This window comes from Phalaenopsis equestris, unplaced genomic scaffold (genome assembly GCF_001263595.1).
Source record: "Phalaenopsis equestris unplaced genomic scaffold, ASM126359v1 Scaffold000049, whole genome shotgun sequence".
NCBI classification, from domain to species: domain Eukaryota; kingdom Viridiplantae; phylum Streptophyta; class Magnoliopsida; order Asparagales; family Orchidaceae; genus Phalaenopsis; species Phalaenopsis equestris.
Window position 1 is genome coordinate 165,376 of NW_018164491.1, and position 20,475 is coordinate 185,850.

At 33.8% G+C, this 20,475-nt stretch overlaps 2 protein-coding genes across 3 annotated transcripts in view; both read right to left on the minus strand.

The window, feature by feature from the left end:
* LOC110019112 (peptidyl-prolyl cis-trans isomerase CYP59) overlaps positions 1–10,493 on the minus strand; it is an 85,174-nt gene extending 74,681 nt beyond the window's left edge. Inside the window, exons 1-3 of one of the 2 annotated variants that reach the window (XM_020716684.1) lie at positions 10,230–10,493; positions 1,683–1,787; positions 858–975 (exon numbers count right to left, since the gene is read on the minus strand). In XM_020716684.1, the coding sequence (XP_020572343.1) occupies positions 858–975; positions 1,683–1,787; positions 10,230–10,327 (321 nt within the window). In that variant the 5' untranslated portion in view covers positions 10,328–10,493. The remainder of the gene's footprint in view (positions 1–857; positions 976–1,682; positions 1,788–10,229) is intronic. The other variant, XM_020716685.1, reaches the window with a different exon arrangement.
* A 1,066-nt stretch (positions 10,494–11,559) lies between these two features.
* The window catches only part of LOC110019108 (zeaxanthin epoxidase, chloroplastic-like), an 18,353-nt gene continuing 9,437 nt past the window's right edge, over positions 11,560–20,475 (minus strand). The window contains exon 4 of the mRNA XM_020716676.1: positions 11,560–11,683. Within this exon, the coding sequence (XP_020572335.1) occupies positions 11,560–11,683 (124 nt within the window). The remainder of the gene's footprint in view (positions 11,684–20,475) is intronic.

Here is a 20,475-nt window from a genome sequence, read left to right on the forward strand (position 1 = left end):
GGCAACTAGGTTGGGACCATAGCTCTGATACCATGTTAGAATAAAACTAAGCTAATTCTTATTGATACAATGAGTGATATATATACACATTATAGAATCTACTAATGAGGAAAGAAATAAAAAAATATACACTAGAAAATAGAAATGAATAATAAAGAATCAAAGCTAATAAACCAGAATAAACTGAAATTAACAAAGGCTATTACTAGCCATTAATATATATTCTAATATTATGCATGCTTCCAAGTAATTGAGAATGTTGATGAATTATGAATTGACTTGGATTGATAATGTTTGTGAAGATTAAATTAGATTAATTTATTACCTATCGAGTCCTGATTTGTGCAATCCAAAACTAGTGTGTTGGAAATTGCGTCTGAGTGAGTCGTCTACCTCAGACGCACCACAGTCGATCCTAAAAGAAGTTCAGCTAGGGTGTGACATAGAAAGACCAAAAAACGAGCTTATCCATTCACAAAACTAGCATGAAAGAATTATTAATATCCAATTTAATAAATTTAGAAGCTTTACTAATACATGTTTATCCCCTTGTAAATGACATGTAATGAAACTCCTCCAAAATGTAATAGAAACTATACATTTGGCTTCAAATACAAGCTACACGGAGATGAGCATGAGCTCATTTTCCTACATTTACGAGAGCTGATGTTAAGTAGATTTTGTAGAAAATTAAAACATTAAGAACAAAAATCACACCTCCAAACCTACCAACCAAACACCACATATAAGAGTTTATTGTCAATTATCTTCTATAATACGAAGAGTAGCAAAATAATAATAATAATACATAAATGACATCTAAATTGAATGGATATAAATAGAATAACTAGAAGTACCTGGGAGGCATTGCAATTTTCACCTGCGCTAGCCATTGCCACAGTGCCCATTTTTGAATGCTTTAAATCGGGATGAATTTCATCATCGAAAAAGCGAGCTTGTTCACCATAAAGAAATCTGCATATCACACGAAGTCAAGTTGATGTAGGGAACAGTCTCGGGTATATGATGGCACAAAAATTTCACGAGTTTTTTAAATTTTCTTCAAGATGACAGCGCATACTTATTTTATTTGTCATCTTCAGGGGAAATAGTTGCATACGGAATACGCACGCAAAGCTACGTGCATAATAACCTCCGCTTCGCGATTATTAGGGGGTTATTGAGAGGTCATTAAAGTATTGATTTCAATAGCATATAACCCCAATAATCTTTCAATAACCTTTGCGGGTTCTATTTCGATGTTATTCATAAGTTATTATGAGGGTATTGCGGGTGGAGTACGTACACAGAGCTGCGTGTGTACTCCGTATGCAAATATTTCCCCATCTTCAGGGTACCATATATTTTAAGGGAAAAATCATCCAATCTGTCGGGGTTTTCGTCTTACTTAGACTGTAATGGAATTTAGACATTAAAAGCAAAGGAGAAAAAGAATAAAGCCAATTCAAATAGCAGAAAAGGTAACGCAAGTGCCAAATTGATGAAAACAAAATCATGTAATGATTAACAAGTCATAAATATGAAAATATTAATTCTTATTGGTTTATAAAAAAATGCAAGTAGAGACTAAGTTCCTTTAGTCTCTGGTTAAGTTCAGTAGCAAAGCAGTATTCTGTAGAAGTAACTTGCATAAATGGCTGGAAAAGTATAGCAATACTAACTTGTACACAGAGTCACCTCCCTTGCCCGTTCCAGTACGGTCTCCAGTTTGGGCCATGAAGCCCTTCTCAACTGTGTGGAACAGACAACCATTATAGTATTTCATCCTGCAACCATGAAAGAACAAAATAAAATCCACTATGCTTGAAGCCTTACTGTTGCGACCAAGGAGATTTAACGTTCTAATATGTGATGTAGCATTATTAAGAAATTTCATATATTTCAAGATAATTAATCAAATTTAAAATTCAGAGCTCCACAAAAACAGCCTCACCCTACAGTGACAATTAGAACAGAAAACAAAAGCAAGGGGAATCAAAAAAAGATTCCAAAATCAAAACAGGTTAATTATATCATATTGTTGTTTGTTGCGTGATTGAACAAAATCATGTTAGGTGTATCAAGGTGAGAAAATTGAAAATAAATAAACAAACCTAATATATGGATAGTTACCTAGGGGCATTGCTACGTAGCTGCATAATTCCTAGAGCATTTCAATACTGCACATGCCTTCTAGTTTTACCGCAAGTTAATTATCAACATAATATGGTCATTCCTTCAAACACGGAAAGTGCAAAAGTAGCACAATATGTACTTCGTGTTAAGCTAAAATTAGCTCTATCAGCTGTGATTGAACGCATCACTTGCATCTGATGATGCATTGCATGGAAGGAAAGGATTGAAGGGCCTTCCGAATAACTCATTTACCAATACAGCAGCAATTCTAACATAATATACTAGTAAACAAATCACATAACAGTGTCACAGCCTGTATACAAGTATGTGCCATATATCCGAGCAAAAAACTAACTGTATATCAAAATAGAAACTTTCAAGGAGGAATAAATTTGAAGTTTGCTAAGAACAAATGTGAAATCTGCAAGGCTTGAAGTATTTACATTTAGCTTTCAACGTAAAACATGGTTAATAATTCAATGGGGACTCCATTTCTGATCATCAGAATCATAAGATTATAAATATGAAGTAAACAAAATAAGATCACTTTACAATTATTTAAATTGAATGCGACAAATAAAATTATTAAAGATGGATGTATGATAAATAATGAAGAATAAATTGAAGATAATTTTATGAGACAAATGATAGTAGTAAAATCTATTCAAAATAAGATAGCGGAGAATATCCGTGCGGTGTTAGCTTATAAAGAGAAGATATATCAACAAGATAGATAAAATCAATATGAGAGGATTTGAATGGAAAAAGAGTTAAACAAATAAAATATGGTTCAAAATTATGAAAAAAATATATGCACAAAGTAGGGTTAACTCCTCATGAAGTACTACTTAATACAAGCAATGAGAGAAGTTGTTGATAAAACTGATGATGACAGTCCACCAAACCTCTAAATTACTAAGTTTTAGATCCATCTTTCATGGCTTAACCAAGCATCAAAATAGCATTATCATTTCTACGATGCTCAACTTAAGTTTTAGTCAGTTCTTTACTGTATAATTCCTCAGCTTATCCAACTTATTAACAATTTTATAAGACTTACAGCCCAATTTCACTTACTGTCTTAGCACATAATAGTCGTAAGATACTTAATTCACTTTTCAACCTAAAATTAGCTCTAGAAGACAAATTTTATATTTTAATTGATACCCCTATTCTTCCATATAGAAGATCCAAGTTGCTTGAACATGCCCAATTTAGGTATTGATTGATATTTTCTGTTGAGATCTCTACAAATAAATTACACGTCATATAATTCATCTTTATGTATGTTAATCTGTTACACAAGTGCCTAGCCTAAGGGCAATTTTGTCTTTTGAATGCCTAAGGGAATTTATTGAACTTAGTCTTGTGTCATTTATTATTGTTTAGTATAAATAGGGCTAAAATATTTAGGGTTAGGGTTATGTATGTGATTGGATCAGTCTTAGATTTAAGATTTGGGAGATATTTCCTCCCTGTCAAATTGTAAGTTGTGAGAGATCGTCCACCTCTCAATTTGTAGGTGTTTATCTTTATGTATTTGGATTGTATTGTTTGGTGTTTATGAAATAAATTATATATTGCCCAAATTTATGTGGGAAAGCTATGTTGGATCCTATCAAATGGTATCAGAGCAGTCGGTTTGAGTGAGCAAAGAGGAAGGATCCGGTTTGCCCTAGTTGCCATTCGAGAGCAAGAGTTTCCACAAGAGCCATCGTAAGAAGGATCACAGAGTACAGAGCGACACGATCTAATTCTTCATCGGGATACAGTCACGATTTGGAGCTAGTGAGATGCCAATGTCAGGATCACTAGCGGAAGCCAATCATGAGATTACTGCGTATAGGGAACACAGCTTACACGACGTCCTCGTCACACCTAATTTATCATATACAGTCACGATAGTCGCACGCACGAGATTGCGGCATCAGTCGCAATTTGAGCTAGTTAGGGGAGGATCACGACATACAGATAATGCCACAGTCACGGGAGAAGACAAAACGTGGGATCTTGTCGTGATGTACAGAAGTAATGCGATGCACTTGATTGAAATAAGCAGTCGGGATCGCGGCGTAAAGGAGTTCCATGTAGCTTGTGACGGAAACTTGTGATTGCGACATAAATTAGTGATCGAGATTTGCAACATACAAGAATTCAAATTGTAGCTTCCGGAGTTTGATGCGGCTTTTAATAGTTCCACCAAACCGCATACAGAAATATTAGGATCATGTCGTCTAGAGTTCCGCACACGTTGAAACCACGTTCAGAAATTCCAAATCTCGCGATCTTAGGGCAAAAGAGTTTCAATACTGTCCAAGAGTAATGGCGGCAAAAAGGGTGAATGCTTTATAGGAAAAACTAGTGGAAGAGGTCAGTCAAATCACATTTGGAATAGAGGAGCATCTATCGGCCATGGAGAGGAAGTTGGAGGGGAGGTTCACAGCCCTAGAAAAAATGATTTAAAAGATTGCAGAGTCCCACACAAACCCACTAACCTTTGCAGCGGGATAGAACAACGAAGTCTGGAACAAACGCAAGCGGCAGCAATCAGAAGAATTTGTGCAATATCTAGGCAGCATCATTGTTTTAGGTAGATTTGGAGCTATGAGATCAGGTAAGGAATGGGAAGCGGACTTGAGTATCAGCACTTGGAAGGAATGGCATGGCAAATAGAAATCAATATGGGTCGAGGAAGAGACCCAACACTCACTTTATGAACTTTAGTCAAGGAAATTAGGAATGAGACTCAGGAATGAAGAAGCTGAAGATGTTGATTTTTGAAGGAAATGATGCTTATGATTGGCTTCATTGTGTGAAGAAATACTTTGTTGTTAATGGGCTGCCAGAAGAAGAAAAAATGATGATGGGGACTCTGTGTTTGGAAGGAAATGCCCTAGTATAGTATCAATGGAGAGAACAAAGCCAGCCAACCCAAACATTGAAACAGTTCATGTTTCAATTGTTTGAGCACTTCGGAATCACACGGGAAGGAGATTTAAATAAGCAGTTTTGTTCATGTTTCAATTGTTTGAGCACTTCAGAATCACACGGGAAGGAGATTTAAATAAGCAGTTTTTACATTGGTCCAGTAAGGATCCGACAATTAAATTAAATGGTAAATTTGATTTAGGATTAATTGGAATCAATTTTAAAAAGTTTAGGACTAAAATGGAGCGCTTGTAAGCTCCAAGACAAAATTGGGCACTAATTGAGAGTTGGGGGACTATTATGAACTTTTGCTCATCAAAAAAATATGTATTTTTGTAATTATTAAATTTGCAAGCATTTCAAAAGTACTGGAACATATCCCAGCTTTTGATTAAAAATATAACCATATTGACTCAAGCTTTCTTCTATGCTTATGTTTAATTATTGAAAATATGATTAAAAATCCAAGTTCTCCAAGGAAACAAGAAAGACCTCTAAAATTTTCAAAAAAAAAAAAAACAAGCATCAACAAAACGTTAAACAAAATGCAAAACAAAAAAGTCCTACAAACAACCATCACAACTAATTTGTTTTGACATTATATTCAGCTTATTGGAATGAACAACTAAAAAACCTTATATGCCATATTAATGAATTGTCGTATTAATGTGAAAGGAAAACGAATAATAAAATTGGCTTTACTAGGTTGGCTAATAGGTAAAATTAGAGCTGAAAAATCAACAGAAATAATAGAAAAAAAATCTATTTTTTCTCTTTTAACTATAAGAATAATTGCCCCATATCATCCCCTCCGATACAGTTGAGCAAAATAATAGAATCGACCTCTCATACGTGAGCTTCTCCTTATTAAGATTTAATTCATACTTATTTCATGAACAAATTCCATCGCAAAGAAAGAAATAAAAGGAGGACTGCCTTGGCATAGTTTCACAGGAAAATACTACCATCAGGTTAATACTATGAAGTATTGTCTTCTTATAAAAAGCATTTGTTTTTGTTTTCAAGGGCTGAGCTTCTCGAAACAAGCACCATGACTTGAGTTCAACAAGCAGGTGACCTTCAATTAAAAACTGACAATCATGCTAATAGAAAACCAAATAAAAATGGAGTCATATTAGCATAAAAGCATTACCTGAAACATTATAACAAGCTTTTGTATTTCTACATTTCCACATTTTACCAAATGTCAACAAACAATGTCGCTAGAGCCATTGCTCGTTACCAAAGGTCAACAAATAATATGCTGAACCATTCCTTTAAGGTATATTTAACTTTCCCCTGCTTAAGTTTTAAAAAATTAGTTTTAGTTTATATGAAACAATATACTTAAAAAATAATCATTTTGCATGTGCACCTCTTTGTAACTTCATGAGCATATAAATTAGTTTATGGAATAGCATGTTTGTTATGTGAGAGTATGATGATTGTAATTTCATTCAACGCAACAGAAGCTAGGCATCAGCATAATTGTACCTATCAAAGCACTAATCTTCATTCACCCAAGAACATGTTTTAAGAAGCATATCCAAAGACCTTGGTTTCAAATCAAGATTGGTTCTAAACTTCAGCAGATCTCATCATAAAGTGTCAACAAAAACTGTCCGCCAATTCTCTCTTTGTTAAACAGACTCAACAAAATGCACTCCTTTGTTGCCACTATGATAAGTTAGTGGACAAGGGATGTGAGTCGGCTTTCAAGTTTCTGCTGGTCTCAGGAACGGTATATCATGGGCTGTGAACCTTTTCTTTCTTACTCAATTTATGTGAGTGCTAATGGGATATGTTTGGCAGCAATTTGGCAATGTAATTACTAGGTTTTGTGTTATTCTTGAAGATTTCTATCGTTCCACAAAACCCTTAGGGATTTAAAATATTATGGTGGACTATGGCTTCATGAGAAGAAAGCTTGGTGTTAAGACTTAAGTAATCTTTTGGTGTGATTGGGTTTCTTCTATTTCCTTAAGTGTGTTGCTTCAATAATACTTAGAAATTAGAAAGGTTTGGGCGATCTCCTGATTTGCCCACCACGATTATGGTTTTTTGTAATTTTCTAGTGGATTGGATCATTCAGCTCTCCATTGAACATTAGCTTGATGGAAGTCAAACTATATAAATCTTTAAGAGACTTTTTGGTGATTTTTTTCTCCTCTTTTGTGATATTTTATAGTACATAGTTTACAGAACATTGTTCTCAATGTTAATGATCTTTACTCTTCAAGTTATTGGCACTCGATACAGCAAACAAGTGTCAAAGTGCAACTCTGAATAGGATAACAAATACAAGCATAATTGATACAGATTTTAGTAATGTTCTTTCATTAATGGCTTCAATCCACATGTTTAGTTTTCAATGGGTACTTGACTCAACATACTTTATCCATGTGTGATAGATCATTATGTTCTACTTATAAACCATGTAATGGAAAGTGTATATAGGAAACAATGGTGTGCATAGAATTGATGGGCTTAGCACTGTTATTGTTAAGATACGTGATGTTGTAAGACTTTAACTGGGTGACACATATAGCTAAGAGTGAATTTTGTATACATGGGTGTAGTGAGTGTTGGAGAGAGTTTATCAAAGGGGGACATAGTTGAGTCAAAAACACCAATGGTGAAACCCATTTTCAACTCAAAATCTTAAGATTATAAACAAAAGCTAATCACTTAGCATTTCTACAACGTGCTTGCCAAAAGTGAATAGCACATCATTATGAAGATCTTATGCAGCCATATTAGATAGCACATAGAGTGGCATGCACTATTTAAAAAAATGCACACTACATTAATATATCATGAATAATTTATTAAAAATTGTATGCTATAAAAAAATATCATAATACCCAAAAAGGCACTATCAATGTCGTATAAATAGAACAATATATCACAATATTTGGACTCGTAAATTTACTGGTATCATATAAATTTCGCAATGATAACAATGAATTTATAATATTATATAAAGGCCATTGAATTGTGGGGATAAAGAGGCCAAGTAATAATAGTAGGAAATAGTTTCAATCAACTTGAAATGAATATGACTAAATGTCAATTCTTAACATTAATTAATTAGTTGAAAGCATGAACAACTTTGATCAAACCTTCAGAGTCATCATTCATTTAGCCCGTTAGTTCATGCATTTATAAATTCAGTAAATAGTAAAAAGCAGGCAAATCACAAAAAGGTAAATCATGACTAAAGTGTAAAGAGATAAGGGTAGCAAGTGCATAAATACCAGCCCTTTAGCAGTTAAAACCTATGCATTGTATATGTTAATCCTTGAACAATATGATTGTTTATTTATCACATATGATCATATGGAAACTTTTAAGAATATTTCCTAGTCATATCCACAAGCTAAAAAGTAAAGCAAAACTATGTAAAAAGAAAGTAATCATTTTAGTGAGAGGGAAAGCCTGGGGAGATTAATGAATATTTAGATGGCTAAGAACAAGAATAAAGATACATGGTCAATGGCTAAAGTATAAGGAAGGAACTAAATGGAAGAAGCATTTATTTTTTTTTTTTATTAAAGAGAAATAATGGAGAAAATCATACAATAAGCTCAACCTATCGTAATAGACAACCATAAGGAACATAATCAATTTATTAATAACAAGTTAAAGCCAGGCAAACACCATACAACACTTGAGCATTGTACGCTAAAACCCTACTTAAGATAAACAGTCCTACTTCATACAAACTTTTATGTTGCTTCAATAATATAGCAAAATAAATACATTTTCTAGAGAACTAAACTAAATAGAGAAAATACGCTTATTATGTTATGTCTAAACTCCAACAAAAATTATGGCTAATACAAGTGATTTAAATAAACCAATTAACTAAAAAATAAAAATACAAACTTGGGAAATAAAATGTTGCACTCCATGTGTTGTATGCTATAACACACAGTGTATGCTTATTTGATGCACCTTGCAATACAAATAGCATAGGTGATACAAAAAAGCTATGCTATGAGCTATAGTGTGTGCTATTTTGGCATTATTAAAAATTTTATGTTCTACTTCAGCATATTTTTAAACTATATCATATAAGAATAAACACAATTATTCATGTACTAACGATACCGCCTTATTGGAAAGCTCACCATATCACTCCCTAATAAATGGTAGATGTTGGCCAAGTCTTACAAGACCATAAACCACATGAATGAATTGATCCAAGCCAACCATCGGCTTGGTTACCACTTGTTAGGAAGAGTGAGTTAAAGAGGACTGAACCCAAATATCGCAAAGGTCAGACTCTTTTTCAACCCAAATGATTAATTATATAAGAGAGGAGATACAACTTGGAATTTCTCAAATATTCATTTCAACTATTCAATACAAAGTTTCGTGCCATAATGTCAGCGTGATACAAAATACACGCTTGAAACACTTAAAGTTGTTGAGGGTTATGACAATTCATTGGTGAGCACACAGCCAGTCTTAGTGGTAGCACTTCAAAGTGCAACATTTGTACTTCATACAAACAACAACAACAAAGCCTTAATCCCACTACATGGGGTCGGCTACATGAATCTTTTTTCTCTATTGCATCATATTCAGTGTCATATTTTCATTTAGTTCTAATAAATTAAGATCATTTTTTATACAAGAAGCCCAAGTCTTTCTAGGTCTACCTCTGCCTTTCTTAACATAAGTCAAATCTAAAACATCTACTCTCCTAATCGACTCATCAGATGGTTGATGTTTAATGTGACCAAATCATCTAAGACGACTCTCTATAATCTTGTTGCAAAAAATTAATTAAAGTGATAATTGGATCTCATGAGCCGTGTGGTGTTGAGACGTTCAATGGTTTAGGAACTTAAGTTCTTGTCTTGGAGAAGATATGTCACAACAGAAATTCAATTTTTCCAACTACCTTCTCTTTCTTGTTTAAGTTTCCCTGTGGACATGTACAGAGCTATTTAAGAGGTGCAAGCTAAGATTTGCAATGATTTTCTTCGTTGTGTGACAAATATAAAAATTAAAGGCAACGGATACTCTTGAAACAATAAACTCCGAGCCAAGTTAAATTAAGAGTTACATTGCAAAATAAAAAATAATTTCATAAACCTCAAAACTAAAATGGAATTAGTAAGGAGTAAAGAAAGGGCAGAGATAAAGATATGCACTTGCAGAGTTTGAGAAAGTTCTTGGATGTCAAGGGGCAGCGATCAGTATACAGATCCACGACGATGTCGCCCAAGCTTGTAACGATCATCACCGACATGTTAACCTCCGCTCTTGCTCGTTGTCGGCCTCAGTCCTTTCCTAGCCCAGTTTACGGCTGTCCCCCGAAGTCTCGCGCTGGAGGATGATTAAATGGAGTAAACCCAATAATATTTGCTTGAGAAAAAAAATGTTGTCCAACTATTAGCCTGTCTACGCCGTGATTTAAAATGGATTTCGGGTTGTTTAGGGACGAACCATCATTTTGCTCTTATATAATAACATAATGTTGTTTGCTAAGATCTGTTCATATAAATATATTTTTATATTTTAAAAATAAAATTCATTGCATAACATTATAGAATAAAGATAGACACTTCACTTAATAGTAAGTAGAATGATTATTAAAATTGAAAAAAAAGACTACTAAAATAATAATTAATAATATGATAATATTATTTTTAAAATACAGAAGTCATATGTCCTGAGTTAAGTCGTACTCCAGGGATACACTTTATGCCCGATCACTCTCGGCGGTGGAATCTTCCAGTCTATTTGCCCACCGAAAATAGTCATAGTTTTCAATGATTTTCCACGGACATCTGTAAAATTCTCTCGTAGCTATGTGGCTGATGTGAAATTAGCAGGGAACTTTGAAGTCCACAGCAACATTGCAAGCCTCGAGAAGTACCAGAAATCCTCGAGCTCATCTTTCCTGAATGCTTAAGAAAAATCCCATTGGACATAACATAATTAATTAATTATAGTTTTATGCAACTATGAAGTCTCAAGGAACTTAATATATAAACCAATGAATCTGTCGTTACATGAAGACGGCATGTCTTATAAAAAAGGGTTTTTGGTTGTATTTGACTCATGTAATACCAAACTCGTGTGTGTCACATGTACATATCACAAAAAAAAATCATCCAGAAGAACCTCAAAAACGTAGCACCGAAAAAAAGAAAGAAACTTGTCTGTCTTCATTAGAATTTCACATGTGACACCAATCAATAGTGACTAACAGGTCATCCAAAAGAACAACTTCTCATCATAGATCTCCAAAACCAACAAAAAAAAATACAAAAGGAAAAGAAGACACTTACAAACAGCGTAAAAAATCAAAACAATCAATATCAAATACACAAGAAATGGAAATAAACATGAACTGTATAAAATATTGATACAATAATTAGTGAATATTTTCAACAATCATTACAATTAATAATATGATAAAAACTTCAATCACCCTCCAATTATCGCATTCGCAATTCGTTTCCTCGACTCTGCTATCTAGCTTACACCTTCCCCGTCTTTAATACTAATCTGGAGAACATAATTTTCGGCCTGTGATAAAGACTTTCCAAGACGAAACTTATAAGTCTCAGTAAGTGCATATTCATGATCCTCATCCGCCCTACAGAAGTCGATGTCGTTGCGGAAATGATGTTACCAAATATAATTGTGGAGAGTCATATGAGTAATCACAATCTACATCTATTTGAGAAACAGATAAAATAATATATCGTGAAATATAACTCATTTCTTCTTCCAAACACCTAAAGTCCTCTCAATAACAATGCAAAAGGATGAATGTCTTTTGTTGAACATTTCTTTCCCGCCTTGTACGACATTACTGACTCACTCAAAATCAGGTATGTGTTATCTCGTATTTGGATAGGGCTTGAGATACCCTCGCTGCGGTGGATACCCAGCATCAGCCAAATAGTATTTACCTAATGAAAATTGAATGATTAGCGTTGAAAGAAAAAAAAATTAAAAAAGTAGCTCATTCTCAAGAGAACATTTGGTTGAATGTGGGAACTTGTATTTGTTATTTCTTATTACAGATTTGAAAATTCGACTGTCATGTGCACTACCCTCCCAATCTGTCATGACAAAAGTGAAGCACATGTTGAAGTCGTCTGCCACCATGACATTATGGGTCAGGGACCCACCATGACCGATGAATGAGTTATTCTCATTATTTGGAACACATGTATCAATGTGTGTTCCATCGCTTGATTCAATACAATTCCAGAAAGATAAGAAAGGGTTACATAATTGCGATATTTATATGAAAATTGAATGCATATACCGTGCATTATGTGAAATTTCTGTGAAGGTTCGTTTGAATATAGTACATATTTGTTTTATAACTTAAAAAGAGAAACTGACAAGTGAATTTAACCCTACTCAGAAGTACCTACAAATTGCTTTGGAAGAGTGTTGAGATCACTCCATAGCTCCTCGCATTTATTCATTATGCAATAATATGTACACGGTTATTGCCAACACCTCTCACGAAGTCGTTCTGGATGAGCCATGAATTTCATGATTTATGAGTAATTCCTCCAACATATCAGTGAATACTGCCTGTTTCATGCAGAATATATTGCTAAATCTCATTGGGTGGCCTACAAGCAACTCCTTAACTCATTTGTCATCAACATATGAGGATGGCATGCAAGGGGAGCGCCCCATGTATGAGTTATAATATTCATACATCAAGCATGCCGCAGTTGTAACTCCCTTTATGCACTTTTCTCTAGTTTAATCCATGTATTTCAGTATCGAAGTGGCAAACACATAAGCATCAATGAATTAGCTACACTCATAAAAGGTTACAAAATAAACCAACTTAAGCAAATAATATTAAAGAAGTAAATAGAAAACATAACAGGGAATGAAAAATTCTCAAGCAAAGTGGCATGTCCAAAGCAGCATAAATATGCAAAGCATCATGAAAATTCATAAACAAATAGAAATGTCCGACAAGAATCTAGTTAAAAAAAATTCTCTTAAATGTCTCTGCTCCCATGAAGATAATGTAGGTAAGTCACCCTACGGTCAGTGGGCATCGCTATGAATAACTCTCTCTAGATCGAATCTTCAAGCAACTTCATAAAGAACAAATACAGCGGCATGTCCTCATAAATTTCTGGAGTTGTATCCAAAATTCGCATAATCTACTGGACAAAAGTTGCTTGTGATGTGTCAGGGTCATTGGTGTATGAAACCACCAACAGCAAGATCTGGCTTCTAAGGAAACCAGCTTGCACTTTCTTTGTTTTCAACTTGGGGACGCTTTGACCAGCTCATCGACTCAACTTCATAGATCGGGCTGGGTTCTTCAATGAAATCACCCATTTGGTTAGCACCCAAATTTTTGGGGATGTCACCAAACCCTATCTCACTGGGGGCACATGCATTTTTGCTCGTTGCCACAAAACGATCAAATTTACAATCCAACTCCTCTAACTCAGGATCAATTACACTACATTTATTTTTTTTTCTTTGCAGCAAGCACCACCTACAAATTCATATAGTTTGTAGTTGGATTTAAAAACAAATTAAAATATGACAAAAAATAGGGGACATTTAAAAAATGCTCACTGTCAGTCTCTCTGACCGCCACTCATTGGAAGCATCAATTGTTCACTTTAATGGATCTCACCCCAAGCCTATTGATCCTTGCTTCAATTCCTTCCAGATTTTTCAATCTTTTTTTAGCTGATCCCACTTATTTTTTAACAGCATCCTATCATACTCTTTGTTTATACTTTCTTAGAATTTTCTAGTAATATTTTGTCAGCCATCCTTATTGAAATAGTTTTGGCCTTCTTAAGGAAAAGGTCTCAAAATATTAATATTATATCTTCATCCCACATTGCAGATAAACTGAACTCTTTTGTCTTAACCATTGTAGTTCTAGCATGAAAAAAAATAATTAACATAAATAGGAATGTCACAAAATCACAAATGAAAGAGAAATAGGAATGCCACAAACACATCCACCACACCACACAACCACTACCTCCACCCACCACCACACAGAGACTACACAAACACCATATAAACAACAACACCTTCACACAGACACCACAACATGTACACTAACACCTCAAAACACCATTATATCAAGAAACCAACACATCCACCACACTACCATCACCACCTCAACACATCCACATAAACACAACCACATATTAAGCACCACCTCCACACCAACACCTCAACACACCAACCATCAAGCCACCAACACATCCACCACACCACTACCACCACCTCTACAAATCAACACCTCCACACAAACACAACCAAACACTAACCACCACCTCCACAACCGCACATGAACACCTCCACACAGACACTACCACCTCCACATACCACCACACAGACACAACCAAGCACCAACACCTCCACACATACACCACCACCTCCACACCAACACCTCCACACATTAGTAGGTGGAGGTAAGTTTGATATAACCTAAATTTTTGCAGGATCTACTTTCATACCATTTTTTGAAATTTTATGCCCAAGTGCAATTCCTCCTACAACCATAAATTGACATTTTTCCAGTTCAATACGAGATTATTCTTTTCACATCGTTCAAGAACTTTCTCTAAATGATTTAGACATATTTCAAAATGAAGTTCCAAAAACAGAAAAATCATCCATAAAGACTTCAATCCCTTTTTCAATTAAATCACTGAAAATTGACATCATACATCTTTGAAATGTTACAGACGCATTACATAATCCAAAGGGCATTCGCTGAAAAAGCAAAAGTTCCATAATGACTAGTAAATGTTGTTTTCTCGTGATCCTCTGGAGCAATAAGTATTTGATGAAAAACAGTATATCCATGTAGAAAATAAAAATATATGTGCTCAACCAGCCTATCCAACATCTGGTCCAAAAAGGGTAAAGGAAAATGATCTTTCCTGGTATCAGTATTTAATTTTCTATAATCTTTGCAAATTCGTCATCCAGTGATTTGTCTTGTTAGTATTAATTCATTATTCTTGTTTGTCACTATAATCATTCCTCCTTTCTTTAGAACACAGTGAATTGAACTTACTCAAGCACTGTCTGAAATAGGATATATTATTTCACCATCTAACCATTTTAAAATTTCTTTTTTAAAAACTTCATTCATCGTAGGATTTAATCTCCTTTGATGATCAACTCTTGGTTCATGTTGATCTTTTAATAAAATTCTATGCATACAAATTGACGGACATATTCCTTTAATATCAGTTAATGTCCATCCAAAGGCTTTCTTATATCTTTTCAAAGTTTCCAACAACTGTTGTTCTTGCTTATCAGTTAATTTTAAGGATATTATAACAGGTAATGTAGATAAATCTCATAAGGATGCATACTTCAAATGAGTAGGAAGTGTTTTCAGCTCTATTTTATGAGGTTTCTCAATAGATGAAATCATATTCGTATAACTTTCTGTGGGATCTAGCATTTCAAATTTTTCCTGAACATAATCCAAATCTTCTTTGCTCACTTCCGTAGATTCATCTTAAATTTTATCATCATATTTATATTCCTCATATTTCTTTTCAAATTCCCTTTCAAATGTTTTTTTGAAATAGTCATGGCTTAGATCTTCATTAATATCCATTCTGAAGCATTCAATATCTTGCTCTTTTGCAGAGTTTCTCGTTGATTTTGCAATATTAAATGTAACATCTCGATCCCTAACTCTCATAGTTAGATCTCCTTTCTGCATATATATCAAAGCTCTTCTAGTGATTAGGAATGGCCTTCTGAAATTGATAAGAATTTATTTATTTTCCTCCATATCTAATATAATAAAGTCCACAGGAAAGATAAATTTATCAACTTTTACCAAAATATCTTCTAGAACTCCTTTAGGATAGGTAATCGAACCATCAGCTAACTGAAGAGTTACAGTTGTAAGTGAAATATCTCTTAAACCCAACCTTTTGAAAATTGATAAAGGCATAAGATTAATACTTTAATATTGGCCCCTAAATTACATAAAGCTTTTCCAAAAAAATTTTCACCAATAACACAAGGAATTCTAAAACTTCCAGGATCTTTAAGTTTTTCAAGAAGATTTTTCAGAATGGTAGTGCTACACTCTTCACTGAGTGCAACAGTCTCATTATCTACAAACTTCCTTTTCTTATTAAGTATATCCTTCATGAACTTCACATAGTTTGACATTTTTTCCAAAGCTTCAACAAATGAAATGTTTATCGTCAATTTCCTCAAAATTTCCAAAAATTAATTTTGAAAATTGGTTCTCTATTTTTCTGCTTCAATCTTTAAGGAAATGGAGGTGGTGGTATTTCTATAGTAATTTTCATTGGTTTAATATGACATTCAGACTCAAAATGAAAATCTTCACCAAATTTTTTATTTTTCACCTCATCTTTTTCAACTTCAACTTCTTCTTCTTTTTGAACTCTGTTTTCTAATTCTTTTCCACTTCTCAGTTGAATAGCCTTAATTTGCTCTTTGTTCTGATCTTTAAGATTTACTTCAACATTACTAAGTAACGTTCTTGCAGGTCTATTGCTAAGTGCAGTAGCAATACATCCCAATTGATTTTCTATGTTTCTAATTGCAGCTCGTTGACTTAGTAATTGATTCTCCATTTGCAATATCAATCCTTCCATTAATAATTTTTTCTCCTTACTCTACAAATTATTAAAACTTGGAGGGTAAGAAGGTTTATAAGTTGGATTTCCTTAATTTTTGGTGTTTCTCAATGGGTTCACATTGTTGTTTCCCCCATTGCAGATTTACTCCAACTAGAATTTGGATGATTCTTCCAACCGAGATTATAATAATTGGCATAAGGATTATTTGAACAATTATTTATTACATTTAAGGTCTCATAAGAAGATTGAGGTTCTATCATTTGTTCAATGAATTTTCCTCAAGCACAGGTGAAGTCTGAGAATAATTCATTCCATATTGATCTATCATTTTTGATAAATCTTTCCCAGGCTTCATAAATTGATTCCCCTTCAAACTAATAAAAAGATGTAATATCATTTCTAAGCTTAACAATTTTTTAAGGTGGGAAATATTTAGATAAAATTTTTTGTGATAAATCTCCCCAGGTTCTGATAGATTCAGGTGCTAACGAGTTTAGCCACATCTTAGTTTTATCCCTTAGTGAAAAAAAAATTTAAGTCTGACGACATCATTTGACGCTCCATCATATTTAAAAGTGGCACACAATTCTAGAAAACTAACAAGGTATAAACTAGGATCTTCAGTTGGTGTTCCCTTAAACTGATTGTTTTGCACCATTTGGATAATAGTAAGTTTAAACTCAAATGAATTGGCAGCTACAACAGGGTTTTGTATACTTAAATGAATTTCATCTTCTGTAGGATTAGCATAATCTCTTAAAAGTCTCTGATGATGTTCATTTTCATTTCCAGTATTACTCAAATTGCAAGCTATTTTGCTAATATGGTCTATATCTTTTTTTTTTGTATTTGAATTTTTCTAGTTGTTCTTTCTAACTCAGAATCGTAATGTACTAAATTTTCAAATCTTACACTACGCATAAACAAACATCTATAAACAAACAGAACAAGTAATTTAAAATAAGCAAACACACTTAAATAAGAAAATATTCAAACTAAAGTAAAAAAATTCTTTTTTTGTTAATATTTAAAATTAAAATACTAATAATTATAAAATAACCTACTGCTACTTTCCGTTATTTCTCCGGCAACGGTGCCAAAAACTTGATGTGCCCTTGGTGTGTGCTATTTTTCTGCGTGTTTTATGTAAATTTAAATCCCCAACAACGACGCCAAAAATTTGATGCAGGTGGATTAGTGTGCTAATTTTGCAAATATTTTTTAATATTATAAAGGTGGATTAATGTGCTAATTTTGCAAATATTTTTTAATATTATAAAATACACACGATAGATATAATAGCAAATATGCAAATTAATCCCAACAAAATAACTTCTATTAAAATAGTTTTATTTAAACTGCAAAATCCTTTTTAAAAATAACGCAAGTATACGTATCACTCAGGTAATAAAGGGCTCTAATGGAGTCCTAAGTATCTATCCCACAAGGAGTTGGAAATTCTTATGGTTATAACGTAAAACACAATATTCAAACTATAAAAACTTAAATACACAAAAAATAAATCTAAAGTAAACTTAATGTATGCTAAACAAAATGCAGTTAAAAGAACTATGTTAACTAAACTATTTTCTAAACTTCAAAATTAAACTTACTACGACTAAACAAAGTTTTGTATTGAAGAGTTCAAATTTAAGAAAGCATCATTTCCCTTTACAATAAGTTTATCGATTGTGAAGTAATTCATTTACCCTCTTCGAAGTGCATAAAGAACATTGACTAATCCAGAGTTCGGTCTTTAATTATGTGGTTAGGCTGAAAGGATACCGGTTGCCACTCCAGAGCTCCCGCTACTCCCTCCCTTGAAGGTTAACAATCTCACATTAGTTTCCAATCAACTGGACCAAATTGGAGATTTTAATCTGTCAGCTTAAAATCTCCAATTCTGTATCCAACAAAGTATATTTCTTTATTTATTTGCACCCAACTTCATGGATGAAATACTCTCCCATGAAATCAAATGTAATTCTCCTCATGTTGTAGAAATCATAGCCCTTTCGGAACATATGTTTCTCAAAATATTTTAACATTTTAATTGGCCAGTTCGAAAAGTAAATAAAGATCAGAGTTCAAATTGTCATAAATTATTGACAATTTAAAACCATATAAAATAAAAAAAATTATTCACAAAACCATATTGCAAAGTAGGGAGAAGGATAAAGAAGACTACTTAGAATTCATGAGAAGGATATGACAAAACACGGATGTCATATATAAAAACAAGTCTACAAAACAAATGAACTAAAAGACACAATTCCACAATCCTCTCAAGCAAACTCCTAGAAGTTCTCTCCAAGCCTTTCTCTCTTGACAAGCACTCTCAACTCTCTCTTAGAAGTGTAATGAAGAAGAAATCTCTCACCTTCACTCTCCTCTCACAATCCTTGAAGAAAAACTCCAAGCCCTTGACTCTCTCTCTCTAACTCTCCTTCTTGCCTTCATGTCGCACACACCTCTCACACACAAAAGCTCTCTCTTTTATCAAAGGTTGTCTCCCTCCAAAAAGAATTCAAAATTTTCTCCAAAATTTTGTCCAAAAGTTAACTCTTTTGAATTCAAAAGACATGTCCATTGATCCATGAGATATATCCCTTCATAAAGAACCTTCTAAAGTGTCTAGATGCATTAAATTACTCTAAGGGGTGTTTAGAACAAGTTTCCTTTTGAAAATTCATGCAAAATTTGTCTTGAACCGTCTTAATCCGTAAAAAGTCATCCCTGACGCATCTGGCGCCAAATCTGGCGCATAATGCGTCACCTCTCTATCAAATGGCACATTAGGTACCAATCTGGTGCATCATGCGCCAGTTTGCTGAAGACCGCGCTATTCTTGGTTTGACACATCTGGCGCCAATCCGGAGCTTCATACACCAACCCGAATTCAAAAATTTGTTGTTTTGGCTCTAAATTTCGTCATTTTTGCTACTTTTGCTCCAAATGCCTAAAATTGATAAGCTCCAAATGCCTAAAAACTTTTGCTCAAAATACCTAAAATTGATATAAATGTAACAAAAATATGACAGTACCCTTCTTTAAAGTGCAATATAAAAAAAATAAGCATAAAATATATACTTAAAATAACATATTATTTTGGTGTATCAGATCCTCAACATGTTGGTCCTAACCACCCTAGCCAAAGACTAAGGGCTTGGGACCACTCATATGAGTCCCCAAAAAGAACTGAGAGATAGGTTAGGTAAAGGTAATTTTTGGGCTTGAGTGTGTGTGTGAGGTTATGACCAAGACCAAGCCACCCAGGGTTGCCCTAAGGTCTCCCTGATCTTATTGGAACTCACTCTTGGGTCTTCACATGTTGGCCTGAACAATCCAAAGTGAGGAATGAGGGCTTATGACCACCCATGTGGGACTTCGCAAGAAGAGTCAATAAGTGCTTAGAATTTTTATGTGGGAGGGTTCCATCACTAGTCTTCTAGGATAATTAACAAAAAAGTCCTATAGCTATTGACAACGACTTTATATATGCTTAAAAATATAAGTATTTAACACAGCTGCTAAAAGATTTAATTCCTCAGCAGCAACTGTACCAAAACTTAATAACAATTATAGATTTGGTAAAGATGTATGTATTAAATATTCAATAATTGTAAAGTCACACTTATCAACGCAAGTATACGTATCGCTCAAGTAATATAGGGCTCTAATGGAGTCCTAGATATCGATCCCACAGGGAGTAATATTAGAACTACAAACTAAGATTTTAGAAAAGCAATACTTTAATCACAACAACAAAGTTCAATTT